This window comes from Ambystoma mexicanum, chromosome 10, assembly GCF_040938575.1.
Source record: "Ambystoma mexicanum isolate Mex_15411 chromosome 10, UKY_AmexF1_1, whole genome shotgun sequence".
Classification (NCBI taxonomy): Eukaryota; Metazoa; Chordata; class Amphibia; order Caudata; family Ambystomatidae; genus Ambystoma; species Ambystoma mexicanum.
Window position 1 is genome coordinate 1522292146 of NC_090932.1, and position 15723 is coordinate 1522307868.

At 47.1% G+C, this 15723-nt stretch overlaps 1 protein-coding gene across 6 annotated transcripts in view; it reads right to left on the reverse strand.

Annotated features, from left to right (window-relative positions):
• The window catches only part of NCOR2 (nuclear receptor corepressor 2), a 2813293-nt gene that overhangs the window by 658187 nt on the left and 2139383 nt on the right, over positions 1 to 15723 (reverse strand). For all 6 annotated transcript variants that reach the window (XM_069619703.1, XM_069619702.1, XM_069619704.1 and 3 more), the window contains one exon: positions 3697 to 4162. In XM_069619703.1, coding sequence (XP_069475804.1) covers positions 3697 to 4162 — 466 coding nt within the window. The remainder of the gene's footprint in view (positions 1 to 3696; positions 4163 to 15723) is intronic.

The window sequence follows — 15723 nt, forward strand, 5'->3', positions numbered from 1 at the left end:
AATTGCACGTTAAAGGCAAGCCTGCCCCCCACCGGAGACACGTGGAACCGCATCATGCTTTCTTTCCCTCTGAGGCTGCTGAGGAGGAGGGGGACTGGAAAAGCGCCCCCCCCACCCCTTTTGTTGTTTGCGCCGGTGCTGACTCAGAGAGCGGTCAGGCTGCCTCGACCTCTGTTCTTGGAAGTCCCGGAATCTGCCGAACGCCTGCCCCTTATAGGAGCATTGATGTGACTGGGTGTACGCCTTGGGCACGGTGTTCGTTAGGATAAAGACTTTGCAGTTTGTGAGCGTTGTTCTTGTGATCTAATTCCTCATTGGTGGTAGAGTGAAAGAGGTCACTACCCTCAAATGGAAGGTCCAATATGCATTCCTGGACATCAAGGTTAAACTTAGTAGCATGAAGCCAGGCAGTCTTTCTCATGTCTGTGGCGATGCATATGGTCCAGCCAGAGGTATCAATGTGGGGCACGGTGGACTCCATGATGTCTTGCGCTACCAGCTTGGCTTCTCTTAGCCCCACCTTGAAGAGTGCTTGGCTTTGCTCAGGAAGTTCTGGAAGGAAGTCTGCTATTTCCCGCCAAAACCTGTGGTTACCGGCTGCCAGAATGGCATCCGCATTGATTGAAGCTGGTGCAGTGAGGTGTTTAGTACAGCTTCTTCCTGTACGCCTCCAAGAACTTCCACTCCTTGCCTAGCAGCGCCGAGGACGAGGTGGCCGAGGACGACTGAGCCTTAGAGTAGAGTGACGCTGCAGCGATCACCAAAGAGTGCGGTTGAGGGTGCGCCGACAGCAAGAGTGGATCCCCCTCCATCTGTCTATACTTGGCATAGAGGCGCCGATTGACAGGTTGGGCCAAGTGTGGCTTGAGCCACCCCTTCTTGGCCAACAACCTCTTTCTGCATCTGGATAACCGTTCTGGTCGGGGGTCGTAGGGTGAGGACTTCTGCCAAGACCCCCTTCTCGGGCTGCTCTACCTCTGGTTGAGGAAGGCCCAAATATTCCGCCAAACCTGCAAGCCGTTCGTGGAAGGCTTTTGCTGACGACGGCGTGTCAGGATCCTCCTCCTCGTCTGTCCACCAAAGTGTCCTGCTGGTCCAGAGCGGGTGGAGGAGTGCTGTGGAGACCGGAGCCTGCTGCGGAGGCTGGTGTGGACCCGCCTGTACTATGTGAGGCAGGGGAGCCGGAATCGAAGGAGCATGCAGGGGCTGCATTGGGGCCGGTTGCGCCGGAGTCACAGGGGGAATGACTATGGGCACAGGGGGAGTGACCGAAGGGAGCAAGTCCCTGACTGCATCCTGCAGGATGGCCCCCATCTGAGGGGTTTGCATCAGCGAAAGGAACCTTTCGAAGAACCTGTCTTCATAGGCTGAAGAGGTGGCAGGTGATCTGGGAGTGGCTGGAGGCTGCTGGGGCCGGAGCGCACTAGGTCTCGGGTTGCAGAGGGAACCTGCCCTGCACTTCTGATGGATAGCCTGTAGGCCACATACCTGGTTGACACCAGTCCCACTTTGAAACTCGTTCTCCTGCCTGCTCCGTTCCTAGGAGAGGCATCAGACGAGCCTCCATGTTGTCTGGCGCAGCAGCAATTTTGTCGAGTGGCGTGCTACCTGCCGAAGTCGTGGTACTTGGCTCCCTGGGACCGGCCTCCTCCAAGACTCTTGGCAGTGGAGCACGAGACCTACCCTGCACCTCAGGCCGGGGCATGGAAGGCATATTGCCCTCGGCACTATCGCCAGTAGTGCTGTATGCAGGTGTCCACTCGGACATTAGGCCAGTACTAGGGCGTTTCCCTTCGGGTGTACACCCGGTAAAAGAACCTTGCGGTCCCTCAGCACTGCGTCCGGAAGGATCTACCGACCTCTCAGCCATGAGGCCGGTAGCTGGACTAGCCCCACTATATGTGCTAGTGCGAGAACCAGAGATATTCCTCCCGCTCGGGCGCTTCCTTAGGAAGCAGTTGCCCTTACAGGTGCGAGGGAAAACAGCGGCCCTCTGGATTAAATGTAGGCCATGAACCTGGTTGAGACCAGTCCAAACCTGAAACTCGTTCTCCCGCCTTCTCCGTTCTTAGGAGTGGCATCGGATGAGCGGCCATGTTGTCTGATGTGGTGGCCATTTGTCGAGTGGCGTGCTACCTGCTGAAGTCGTGGTGCTTGGCTCCCTGGTACCGGCCTCCTCCAAGACTCTTGGCGGTGGAGCACGAGACCTACCCTGCACCTCAGGCCGGGGCCTGGAAGGCGTATTGCCCTCGGTAGTCGGCCGTGAGGCCGGTAGCTGGACTAGCCCGTGCTGGTGCTAGAAGCAGAGAGGTTCCTCCCGCTTGGGTGCTTCCTTGGGAAGGACTCGCCCTTACGGGGTGCAATGGAAAACAGCAGCCCTCCCTTAGGCCTCGATCTCAGTCTGACGAAGTGCTTTAAGTCCTCTGGAGGTAACCTTTCGAAGAGCTACCTCCACCTAGCTAGCTTGTTCTTCAGTGTGCGTGGAGTCAGTGTGTTGCACGCAGTACAACCTTCCAAGCCGTGGTCAGGGCCAAGGCAGCAGAGGTAAAGAGCGTGGGGGTCGGATGTAGGAAAGAGCTCCTCGCAGGCTGGACGCCTCCTGGAGGACCAAGTACCTGATTGACAAAAAGAAGACAAAAAGATAGAAGAATCCGGGGAAGAGCATGTGGAATTACATGGCCAAAGCCAAACCCAGAAGCGCTGGTGAAATTGGCCCGTTCGCATCGACACGGAAAAGGGGACTGAAGAGTGGCGCCAGTGGGCGGAGTCAGGGGAGCGCATGCTCCCAGGGCCGTGCCCCAACGCACCTCTAAATTTAGACGGGAAGAATGTGTTTTCTGGTGAAAAAGGTTCTGTCTCCCGTCCCTAGCGAGGGACGCCTATGCAGTATGGAGGAAAGGGGACGGGACATAAGATTAAGTGGGATGACACTTGCCATTAAATTGAAGAATCTTGAAATGTGTGCAATGCCGGGGGATGAGGGCTCTGGCTCCAAGGTTCTACTATCAAGATCAATTCTAATGCACATTAATACCATTCATCAGCTCTTATGCACTTGTATCAAGACTCCCTGTGCAGTCAACCCTGGACGTTTCTCTACTAGCATTTCTAGCAGAGGCGACAATCAACACCAACGGCACATGTTTGCCATGTGAGCATTCCCCAAACAGTCACTCCAAAGAGAAGATCCACTCATATCGCAGAGATCTGAAAAACGAGCTGCCAGGTGGTACTGAAATTATCACTTCCAACCTGAGCCTCATGTAATCCAGTGCATCCGAAAACGATAGGATCTAAAGCCCTGTGCCGGGCTGTTGGATAATCCTGCCCACAGCCGCCATTCAAAAGCTACAACTGTTCTTCTTTACATAATGGATTAGATAAGTACATATTTAACTCTTCGCGTGCCCTTATGACGTGTATATAAAAATCCCCAGCAACATAATGTAACTTTTTTTTTTTTTTTACACACACACAAAAGCCTTGCAAATGTCAGCAATGTTTGCATTCAGGATGTACATAAATCTGGATAGCCCTCTTCAATGTCTATGCAGCCTCCCTCCCCAGGCCCACCCCCTCCCGCGGTGCCCCTCAACAGAACCCGGCAAGCTGCGGGTAAACATTTGACTGAGTCCCTGGTACGGTGCTCTTGCACGAATGCTGGCAGTGAAAAGTTAATGTTTTTTCTTTGCCTACCTGTTTTTGTCCGTGTCCAGCTCCTCAGCTTCATCAGCACTGCATGTTGCGCTAGAGTCACTATCTGCATGCTTTCCGGCATGCTTACTGTGCTTCTTTTCAGCTTTAACTGCCACTTCCGCCGTTTCCGTACCAGGCTCTGCTGTAGTTTCACCCAACGTTACTTTCTCTTTGCTCTCCTCAACCTCCTTGTTCTTAATTTCATCTTTCACCACCTCTTCCTTGGGCCCTTCAGCATCGCCCTCGCATTTTCCAATGTCCATCTTCTCTTCAGGGCCATGGTCTCCATTCGTGGTCTTGTCAACTGGCACTTGATGGCTGTCGGCAGCAGCTTCTTCGACCTGGACGGCTGGCTCTGGATCATTGCCCCGCTCCGGCATCGAGGCTGGCCCTTTCTCAACACTTTCTTTGGCTTCTGGTCTCGGGGATGGAACGCTCTCTGTGTCGGAGCTGTTATTAACAGCAGCTAAAAAAACAAAGAAACATCTGTTTTACTTGCATTGTTCAGTAAAGTAAAAACAAATACATTTTGCATCTGTCCTGGGAGATCAACATGAAGGAGTCCAGATACCAAAATACAGGTTGGAAACAAGCTGGTTCTCTGTTACTAAACAAGAATTCTACCATCTTGGGGTTTCATCAGACAGACCAGTGCATGCTGGGAGTTTCTCTCTTGGTTAACTTCAAATGAAATAATGGACCTTATGCATTTCTAAGCGCAAGCCCGGGATTCGAACCTGTGTTGCTATGCGCTGTCTTGTTTGCAAGACAAACGCGTTGCCCCTAAGCTATCCACACTGTTTCACCAATCTGCACCAAATTTTGCACTTACCCGTTAGGACGCTATGGACATAACTAGCTACATCACATTTGGACACCCCACACCTTTCCCCGAATTTCAGCACCTTCCCACAAGAGACGGGTGCCTGAAATTGGCGAAACATCAATGTGGTCGTAGAAGGACCGGTCCCGACGAGAGGAACAAAACTCGAGGTCCAAGCCCTAGGATGCACGGTTTCCAAGATATTTGCACCACAACGAACTGCACCACGCCAGGCCGAGGCTACAGGTGGGGAGAGAGCACAGAAGGTCCCAGTATGCAGCAGCACACTAACTTTCACCTTCCCCCAACATCTGCTCCAGCCACACGCACCCATTCTCAGTACAGTTTACTTCAGGGTGCTAAGCACATCAAGCGATAAGCGAATCGGAACAGCGACTTACAAGATCAGTGTCATCATGTATGTCTAGAGAACGTACTTCTGCTAGCGATTTGTAAAAGGAAAGCTCAGGCCTTGAAGTGTGCTGCATGGGTCTCATAGGAGTCACCTGCTTATACTACAAGTATAGAAAAGCTAAACAGCTATGGTACTGAAGGCTAAGGAGTGGCTTGTGCAAGTCTCCAAAAGCACATACTACATTGCACAATTGGTGTGCCTATTGAAAATACAAGTGCGCACCAACTGAGATGAGCCCCAAGAAGTGGTGGAAGGCTTTGCCATCCCAATTTCAAAAACCAATACCTTTAATACTAGAACACGAGTGATACATTGGTGTTGCTATTTATAAAGTAATGTTACACAGCAGCTTCGGTAGAACGCCACACTCCTCATCGCTTCAAGCAAGCTCAAGTTGTTAAACTGTTGCCACTTTATGTGTGTGATTTCTGTATGTAAAGGATACTAAAACATTGACAATTTTCTCTCCCTATACTAAACATAGGATTATCAGGGCAGGTGGAAACCATTCTGAACATTAGACTCCCTGAAGAAAACCTCAATAGCATTGTCTTTGTCTAACTACACCTGAGAAAGCATTAATTCGAAGAGGATCCATGTTGAAAGTGAAATACAATTGCTACATTACAAAATGTTAAAAAAGAAAAGGGCCAATGTACATTGATCGGAGTCAGGCATAGTACAGAAAACGCCTCCCTACCCTGCAGATTGGACCCACAGTATACTCCTGAATACACACATTCCATGGGTAGGCATTGCATTGCAAATGATGCTTCTTCATACCTAGCTAATGATGCAAAATAAATACTCACTACCAGTCATTGAATGCCTGCACCAGGAACCCTCTCCAGACTTGCTTTCCCTTGCCTTCACATTTGCCTTTATCCACAGTAGGAGTATTAATATAACAATTAGCTAATTAGTAGCTGATCCACAGTAGGACCAGCCTCTAACCCTCATTGGCTGCCTACACATATTTCTGAGCCAATTGTAAGCCGACAGGCTTGAAGCCGGCACAACAAACGAAGGCAGACATCAAAGGCACCTTCCTGCCGGGAGCCTGTCTGGAGCTGCATGGGCTGCGTGCCCGCCACTATTTCAATTTCAACAATAACACCCCTGCAACCTCGGCTGTATACTTTGGAGACCTGGTAAGACCGGGCCCTACTTATAAGCTGACTCTTGCCCTTGTGAGCACTCCCACTATGTTTGCTGTGCCCGCCAATGTAACGTCTCCTCTCCAAACACAAGACTACTGCCAAACATGGCGTAACTTGACAATGCGCCCCACTCGATTGCTGCCTATACATTTGTAACTATTGCCGCACGGACTCTAACGTATAAATAACTGCTCTTGGCACCGAACTCCCTGCCTATGTATGCGCCCTCGTCGCCTACGAAACGCCTACTGCCAAAGTCCCCCCACAGTACTTTGACATAATTATCTGGCCCGTGTGACATACGCTACCAGTGCCAGTTTAGCATTGTGTAGCCTCACACTGAGCCTGCTGCATGATACCCCATAGACCAATCCTAGTGTTTTACAAATGAAGCCCAAAATGTCGTATCCATTGCACTCTTAATGAGTATCTTGCCATCATGATTCAGCTGCCGCAAATCTGTAAATCAATGTGACACTCCTAGGTTCAGAACTAGCCTGATCTGCAGACTACTGTAACCATATTGATTTCTGCTTGTTGTGCATATTTTCCCAAATTAGCTTTTAGCCTGTTGTGTTGTGACTACTCTGACCTTAGCCTGCTGTGCCTACTTGCCCAAATTAGCTACTGTGTTCACTCTGGTCTTAGCTTACTGTGATTATATCGAACTCAGTCCATGCTGCCCTCACTGTTAAATCTAGCCCACTGCGCCTATGCTCAAATTAGTCTACAATAATTATCCTGCTCTTAAGTCTGTTGCGACTACATTGAATACTAACTACAGTTATTATACTGTACTCAGCCCACTGTCTCCATACCAAACCCAACCCATGTGAACAGCCTAAACGACCGTGTACCTCACTCCCACCTTGACTTTAGCCTCACCTAGCTTCTAATAATTAGGCCTATCCTTGTCTCACCCAACCTCACCTATTGCAGCCAGCATTAACTGCTGTACATATCAGTAAAACATTGCTACTATCTGCATTACTGCTGCTCATACAAATAACCTTGATAACCATGCAACAAATTAAATAGGCATCCTGTCTCACACTGAACAGAAACACCAGGCTTCGAGCCAGACTCCCTACCCTCTACGAACCTAAAATGACTAGCAACACACACTTAAACCGCTGCACTAACCCTAAACCTACCTCTCCGCATATGGCGCAAGCCCACATGCATATTAGGTCAAATACCAAGACAAAAGAACATATACCAGTAACCATAAAATCTCAAAAATTACCTAATGCCATTACGGTAGCCGGAGCTTTGATTAACGCCAGATCTGTTGTGGCTCACGCCACTGAAATAGCCGATACTCAACATCTAACAACCTTGACCTCCTTGCAGTCACGGAAACCTGGCTGCACGAGGCAGCAGGCCCAGTGCTCACATTAGCTATACCAGAGGATTATCAACTCATAAGAATGGACAGACCCAATTCTAAAGGAGGTGGCTTAGCTATCATTGCTAAAGCAAACCTGGACTGAAGACTATCCCCACTACCACCACTAGAATCTTGCGAACTACTCTCAGCGAAACTACCTATATCACCATGCTGCACACTAACTATCTACCTCATATACAGGCCTCCAGGACCCATGGCTCATTTGAAGAGGACAAATCTAGCCTCTTAGCTAACATTATTAAAGACACATCCCAGATTATCATTTTAGGCGACCTCAACCTAGGATTCAACAATCCTGACGACAAACAAGCTCAAGCGATAGCTACCATGCTAGCGGAACATGGCCTCACCCAAAAAGTGCTCTCCCCTACTCAGGACTCTAGACTGGGTAGCCACCTTAAACTGCCCAACCACTATCACTAAAATCACACCCCAACCATGGACTGACCATTACCTAATTGACTTCAGTTTATCACTCAATAAACAAATGGATAAAGACAAAACCATGGCTCCACCTCTTCCTACTAGATCTCTAGATCTAAGAAATACATCACACCTGACAACATCCTACCTCTTCTTCCTGTAATTAATGCTCTGCCAAGCAATTCCAGCCCAGACACGCTGGTGGACACCTACAATGACACCGTGGCCAAGGTCCTAGACACTGCTGCCCCACTTAAGGTACGCAAGAGTAAACAACAGTCTCACCTCAATACTTGGTTCACCCCTCACCTTAAAGAACTTAGACTGGAAAAAAGGAAGCTAGAGACTACATGGCAACATTCCCCAATGAAGGAAAATAAACTTAAACTAAAGCTCTGTGCCAATAATTATAAGAAAGCAATCATCCAAACAAAAAGAAAAGTCTGCAGTAATGGAATCTCCAAAGCACGCTCCAATACAAAGGAATTATTTGTGATCCTTCGGGAACTAGAATTGTTCATACCTCCACCGGACAATGTATCTAAAGACAAGCAATGGTGGACTAGCATACACAATGCCCTAGCAAATAAAATAAAAACTTTACAAACCAAAATTGCAGTAAGAGAAGCCTCTCTCCCCCTCATTGAAACACCCACTAGTACCACTACTAACGACAAGCCTGACTTAGCTCCCTTCAAATTCTCCAAAGTCTCCATCCAGGAAACTGAAAAAATCATCGCCTCCCTAAAACCGTGAAACTGTAAAGGCGACAACTCTCCAGCCCAAATAATGAAGGATGCGGCTAGAGACCTAGCCCCCTTTATCTCTAAACTCATTAATGCCTCCTTTTCAGCTAACACTGTCCCAAGTACTCTAAAAGAATCCTGTGTTCTACCCCTTCTCAAAAAACAAACTCTAGACCCCCCCCATCCCCACCAACTATTAGTAGCCTATCTTCAAATTCAGAATTACTTCGAGACCAACCAACTTCTAGGCTCCCACCAATCGGGCTTTAGACCCCAGCATGGCACAGAGACCGCACTAATAGACCTTAAAGCCCAAATTGACGAGCTCAATGACAAAGGACACACAGCTATGCTACTCCTCGATCTGTCGGCAGCATTTGACTTGGTGGACCATGCAGTATTATGGAAACATTAGCATCGGCTGCCCACTTCTCAAGTGAAGCTATAGCCTGGGTCCAGTCCTTTCTACATAACAGAAGTATGCAAGTCTTCACCTCAGCATCAGCAGACCCAACTCAAACATGTGGCGTCCCCCAGGGCTCATGTGTCTCACCAACCATGTATGATATTTTTACTAAGCCTTTATTTGACAAATTGGACAGACTGGGTGTCACCTACACAAACTACGCGGATGACACCCAGATCCTCATTCAGCCTTTTGGGCAATTTCACGTCAGATACAGCCTTAGTAAATGAAATATACACCCTCATTCAGGCATGGATAGCCACCCATGGCCTCTGCCTGAATGACAATAAAAAAGAGATCCTGATTCTTGGCTCGTCCAACAATCTAAAAAAACTTGACACCAACTACAGTGCCTTCAATATTGATGGCAACATAATTCCAGTCGCCAAAGAAGTGAAGACACTTTGTTTCTATCTGGACTCTACACTAACTCTAAAAAAACAGGTTAACTCCCTGGCCTCATCCACTGCTTATACTGGCAAACTCATTAGAGCATGCAGACTGTTCCTTTAATTAACTAGCTGCATTATCCTAGCCAATGCCCTCGTCTTATCAAAATTGGACTACTGCAATGCACTGTACTTGGCAGCCAACAAATACATCATTAAAAAACTACAGACATTGCAAAACAATGTGCTGAGAACGGCCCTGAACTTCCCTACTAGAGAGTATATATCTAATGCTAGGAGAAACCACCACTGGCTGAAAATCAGTGATGGGATCCTCCTTAAAACTGTCACTAACCCACAAATGTCTCAACAATGCAGCCCCCTCCACACTTGAAGGAAAGAATAATCAGAAAAACTTCTACACGACCCGCCAGGACTTCAAATTCCTACTGTCTCCAAATACCCAGATTCAGACTCAAAAAAACAGGAGGCAACAGCTTCCCAGTAAAAGCAGCCCAACAATGGAATGCACTCCCAGTAGAGATCAGAAGGGATAAGTCTTATTTCAGTTTCAGGAGCAACACCCGTACCTGGTTACGACTTAATGACCACTAGACCCAAAAAACGCAACAATATGTCTTACATGTATGCCACCACCTCACCCTACCTCCTAGCATTTGTATCCTCTGTACCTGACTACATCTGTAACTGCTTCTTTATCTATATGTATATCTGTAACTAAGCTGTAAGTTTTCTTGTGACGTTGTGCACCCAGCTACCTAAGGGTTTGGTGGCCCTACAAATAAACAAACAAAACAAACAAACTGATAAACTGGGAGAAAAGCACACTGTCTTTCCAGGTAATGTCCATCACCCAATGCTTGTCACCAGGTTCCTAGTCAATGCGTACTCCAATGTAATGCTTTTTATAACAATTATATTTCACCGGAAATCTGCCCAATCTATTGCCAGCTGGACAGGGTACGGAGTCAACCCTGCTGGATGAGTGGGAAAAGCCATTGTGGCGCAGTGACGATCACCAGGACACTCTCTTGATCATGCTAGATCTTTCTGCTGCACTTGATACCCTGGATCATCTTACACAGACTACAATCTGTGGCCACGGTGTTGCATGCCACCATGCATTGGTTAGGCTCTTTTCTATGAAACTGCTGTATTTGTGTCAGCTTGGCCACCTAAGCGACCCAGTCGGCTCAAATGGTGTGCATCGTTCTGCAGGGGTCGGCCTTGCCTACCCTGTCATTTATTATATACAGCAAACCGTCACATGATTTACTTCACATGTTACATATGGGGTTCCACTGTTACACCACAGATGCCCAGTTTTTTTAACTGGAGAAGATGTGAAAGACAACACAAAATGAGTGGAGATCGTTGAATCGATAAATGGAAGGATTAAGGTGAATTGGCTCTGCCTTAGTGGCAAGTAAGACTGAGATGGCCATTACTGGGAAAGAAATTTATCACCCAGCCTACAGCATTTACCTTACACTGTAGCGCTCCACCAGCACTGCCATATAGGAAAGCCATGTGTATTCTTAATTGATGCACAGTTTAGCATTGGGGCACATGTCAATGCTGTAGTTGGCTCCGCACCCCATTTTAGGAGGCTTTTGATAAGGATCTGCTATTTTCTTTCAGAATCCCATTTAAGCAGTATATTAACAGCGATAGTGGGTGCTAAAGTGAACTAATACAACCCTCTTTATGCGGGTGCCACAAAGAAGCACATCTTTCCACTACAAGATGTTCAAAACAGTGCGGCACTAGTTGTCACAAAGGCATCCTTCTGTGCAAATGCCACTGAAAGTTTTGTCTCCCTATTTAAGATAGAGGTTGCAACTTTGCTCCATAGCCTTCATGATAAAGCTCCCAAGTATCTCACTTTTAATTTCTATCAGCCAGAGATAAGACCAACCTTCCACTCATCCTCCCATAGGTCACTTTCGGTTCCTAGATTTCATCATACCTCTGCAGTTTGACTACATCTGTCTGTACTAAAGTCCAACAGATGGAACCAGCTTCCTGTCCAACTAAGACGTGCACCTAACATAGTTAGGTATAAGAAGCAACAAGCTTGCCCGATGATGGACCGCATCCCCTACTTTCGGCGGTAAAATATATTTGAGCTTAAGAATTGGAGTCTGAGTCAGCATTAATTCTCAGCACTTTAATGCCTCTGCCATAACAGTTAATTTATAGTAGCTATTTTAAATGTAACATAAGTGGAATTGTGGAACACCCTTCTGCCATAATTCATGGACTTGCCGAGCGTAGCTCTGTGAGAAAGGGTTGTCATTAGTGGAAGTCAGATGTGAATCCTGTGGTATTGATGGGAGCAGATCAGAATTACCTGGTTACTGTGTGCCAATTTGCTTTCTATACGTTTCAAACATAACATTGGGAGTGTGTTATACCTAGAGAAGAGTCCAATATCTTTTAATAGACTACAGTGCTTTGGGTCTGGTTAGCTGCCTTTGTAGGAGAATGATAGAACTGAAGAGGAGAGCTTTATCGTGGATCAGGGAGTCTTTATGTGCTAATGAATGGGCCTTTGGCATCTGTCTATGGGGGGATTTGTGTGTGTAGTTTAAAGTGGTAGGCAACTTTGCTGGGGAGTCAGTCGGTCGAAGGGTGGAGCAAAACAGATCCCAAACCTGCATATTCACCAATGGCCTCTCACAGATAGGCCCCATTTCCATTTGACTAGATCACATTGCCCCATCCCCTCTTTCACGCTCTCTCTTTCTCTCCCCCCTAAACTAGATCTCATGTGCAATTTACAGGCATCTGCGATTTGGCAGATGAGGGAAGAAAGGGGCAGTCTGAAAAACTCCATTCTGTAACATAGGCTACAAGCTAAGTGTTGTCAGAGGCAAGATACTTTGGTTCAGAAAAGGAGCTACTTGAAATTTGCGGGCTGTAGTCACCCATTTCGCCTTCCTTACCATGCAGATTGGCAGGCTGAGAGATCCTGTAAACCTCCCACTAGCATGATCAGGTGCTGTGCTTAGCGGCCTGCTGGGAATTAAGGGCAGGGCCCATCTTGGGCAGGGCAAAGTGTTTGCTTGTCAGGCGTTCAACAGGAGGTCAGAGCAGGGCACAGAATCGAGTGCTCATTACTCCTCGGGAGAACACCCGATAGACTCCCACAAGACCCAAAACTCTCCACAAACAGGCCATAAAGACATTCCCCTACACTGACAGCCACAAATCATCAGGTTTAGTGGCAACACCAGAACCTTGGTATCAAGAGTGATGCTACAATCATGCAGGGGGTTCTTCACAACTAAAGGAGGACCAGAAAAGATAGAAGGTGGAGTGTGGGGTCCTCAATAGTGTAGCACCTTGCCCTAAAGACGGTGTGGTGGATGCAGGAAGGTGAAGAGTAGCATGTTGGCAGTGACGGAAAGGAAGTTGGGGCACGGGAGGTAGGGTGGATATTTAACGCTGCTGTCTCAAGTTTGCAGTCTTTCTGGCCGATGTCCCTGCAAAGCTTTGTTCCACAGCTAAATTCTGACAAGGCACAAATGGGCATGCTTTTTTCATCCAGATTTTAAGGGCTGTCCTTCCCAAGGTAAGGAGGGGCTGTCATGGATTAGCATATGCACAAAGTGTTTACTTGCCCCCACACAGGACCCCCTGCAGTCAGGAAGGTACCACCTCACCAATTAACAGCTATTTACACTACTCATGGAATAACAGCTATTTACCCTAAACAAGACAGGATGGGGCAGAGAGGCTGCCTTTCTGGAGAAAGTGGGGAGATTAATTGTGCACTTACTTTTACCCAAGTTAGTATGATGTCGGAGGAAGAATGTCAGAATAGTGTTTGCTTAGTTTTGTACTAGGCCTTGGGCATTTGGGCTCACTTCGGTTGCCTGGTCATTTTTTACTTTCTTGTGGTCCGTGGGATCTTCATTTAGGGGAGGGGGTAGCATTGTTGTCTAATGTTTGAGCATGTAAGGTACAGTATATATACATTTTAGGGATGTCATTCTGTTGCCTAAGGTCCGACCATGTCAGGAACAGGACATGCTATTTAGGGTGCCATCTCTGTTGCCTACAGCCTGACCGTATACGATGCAGGACATGTCATTTAGAGGGGTATTTCACCCACCTCCCTGTTTCTAGTCCAAGTATCCCATTAGTGATCCAGTAAAAATCCAGGGGATTTACCAATGAGGCAAGTTACTTGTGCAGCTCCCGCCCAATATGGCCTACAATGAAAAAGATTGCTATGGAGAGATACACTGCACCAATGAGATGACATGCCCAACGCCTTTGCTGTGAAGTTCAAGACAGTAGTGCTTGCAGGAATTAAGCGCAAAGAAAAATGCATCAGCACTGTACAGCTTCACTGGACACCAGCCCATTAAACGAGGATATACACAAGCAAATTAAACCATGGAAAAGCTTTAAGAAACTTTCTCCCACGAAAACCTTTCCTTAGAATGTACCAAATGCCAGATTAGATGCCTTCTGTAAAAATTGAGCTCCGATACTCATAAAAGCTCACCCACAAAAAGTACTGAAGTAGTATCTCGCTTGAATTATTGAAAGAAAAAACCTTCGGTAGAAACTCTTCAAATCTCACACTGAATAGCTTGCTGCCAACAAAGCCCAAGCCTGCCAAAGCAGTCTGGTGGGAAAAACACATGCAAGACCAGGTTTGTCAAAATGAACTTGATTTAGCGACTGTGTGGGCGAGTATGGCGCGACAGGAAAATCCTTGAGTTAACAACAACCACTACCCCTCCCCGACACCTCCAAGAAAATTATGAATCCCTTGTCAAGGACTGCTTCATTATGAGGTGTGAAAGCATCATGAAGCAAGACATAGACAACAGATTCACATTTCAAATAAAATGTTTTATTAACTCAAATGTCAGGATGGCTGAATGCCCAACTGGCACTGTGCTAAGGTGGGATTCGCTACCTGAACAAAACTAAGGAAAGTCTGAGTCAGAAGGTTCAACTTGAAAGTCTGTCTGTGTCCAAAACCTATCCTTGCCCTCACAACTAAAGCTAAACAAAGTATAGGGATGACAGCTCCCCTTCCCCAAGTTCAACAAAGTTCCACAAAAATGTCTCTGGATTACTGATCTTAAGTTTACAACAGCTCGACAACTTCCTGGGGTTCCCTTCCCCTAGTTCAAGGTAACAGTTCCACAAAAAGGGGCCTTGAGGACTCGCTCCTCAAGACAACATTAAGGTTAATCAAGTCTCAGGAATCCCTTCCCCAAGACGTCAACTCGCTAACTTCTGTTTGTACTCTGTCTCTCAATGTTCAAACAAAATCCAAACGTAGCTTATCTTCCCTCCTGGATAAGCGCAACAGCACATTCAGCTTTCTCTTTCTTGGTCTGCTTTAACAAGGTCTTTGACTTCCACAATTGAGGATTCCCTGGTCTAGGCGCAGTTGTCAGACCACACGGTCCACCCATTACAGGTTGCGCAACCAGGAATCGTAGGCTTTTTGATCCACGCAGGCTCTTCTGCTTTTGCTCCTGAGTGGATGCTTCCACTCATTTGACTTGTCTTTATCAGTCTCTTGGCTTTGCCACACTGTCACACAACTTGGACCAATCCTTGTCCTTGCCACACTATATTTAATTGCAAGAGTTCACTTAGTGGTTATTTCACTCCTTTACCACCTTGCGGTTATGCTTTCCCGCTATCTTCGTTTCTGGTTTTCTTGCTGCCTACTTGGCTTTCACAAAAGATGTTTGCAGTTCATATGCATGTGTCGCTTGTTGCAATTTCACTCATAACGATGGGGAAAGGTCTTCCCTTCCCTCGAGTTTTTAAGCTTCTCTTCAGCTCTCAACCACAGTTCTTTTCCTTGGTAAAAGGCAACTTTCCAAACTAGGGGGTATGGCTCCCTTGCCCTATATTCATACATTTAAGGCTTCTTCCTTATCCATTGACTCACTTATTTTCTCAACATTCCATCACTTTTCCGCCCCAAAGAGGTTTGGTTCCCTTCCCTGGGTTTTCATACAGTTTTAAGATACTTTCTTGCAGATCCTTGTCCCGCAATCACCATGCCTGGCTTACTTCCCTGCCAGGGCTTCCATTCTGTGTGCAAATCTCCAGACTCACCACAGGGTGCCTGGTATACTCTCCTGCCAGGACTTATTCTCAAGTGTTCTCTTTCTCTTTCGGTGTGG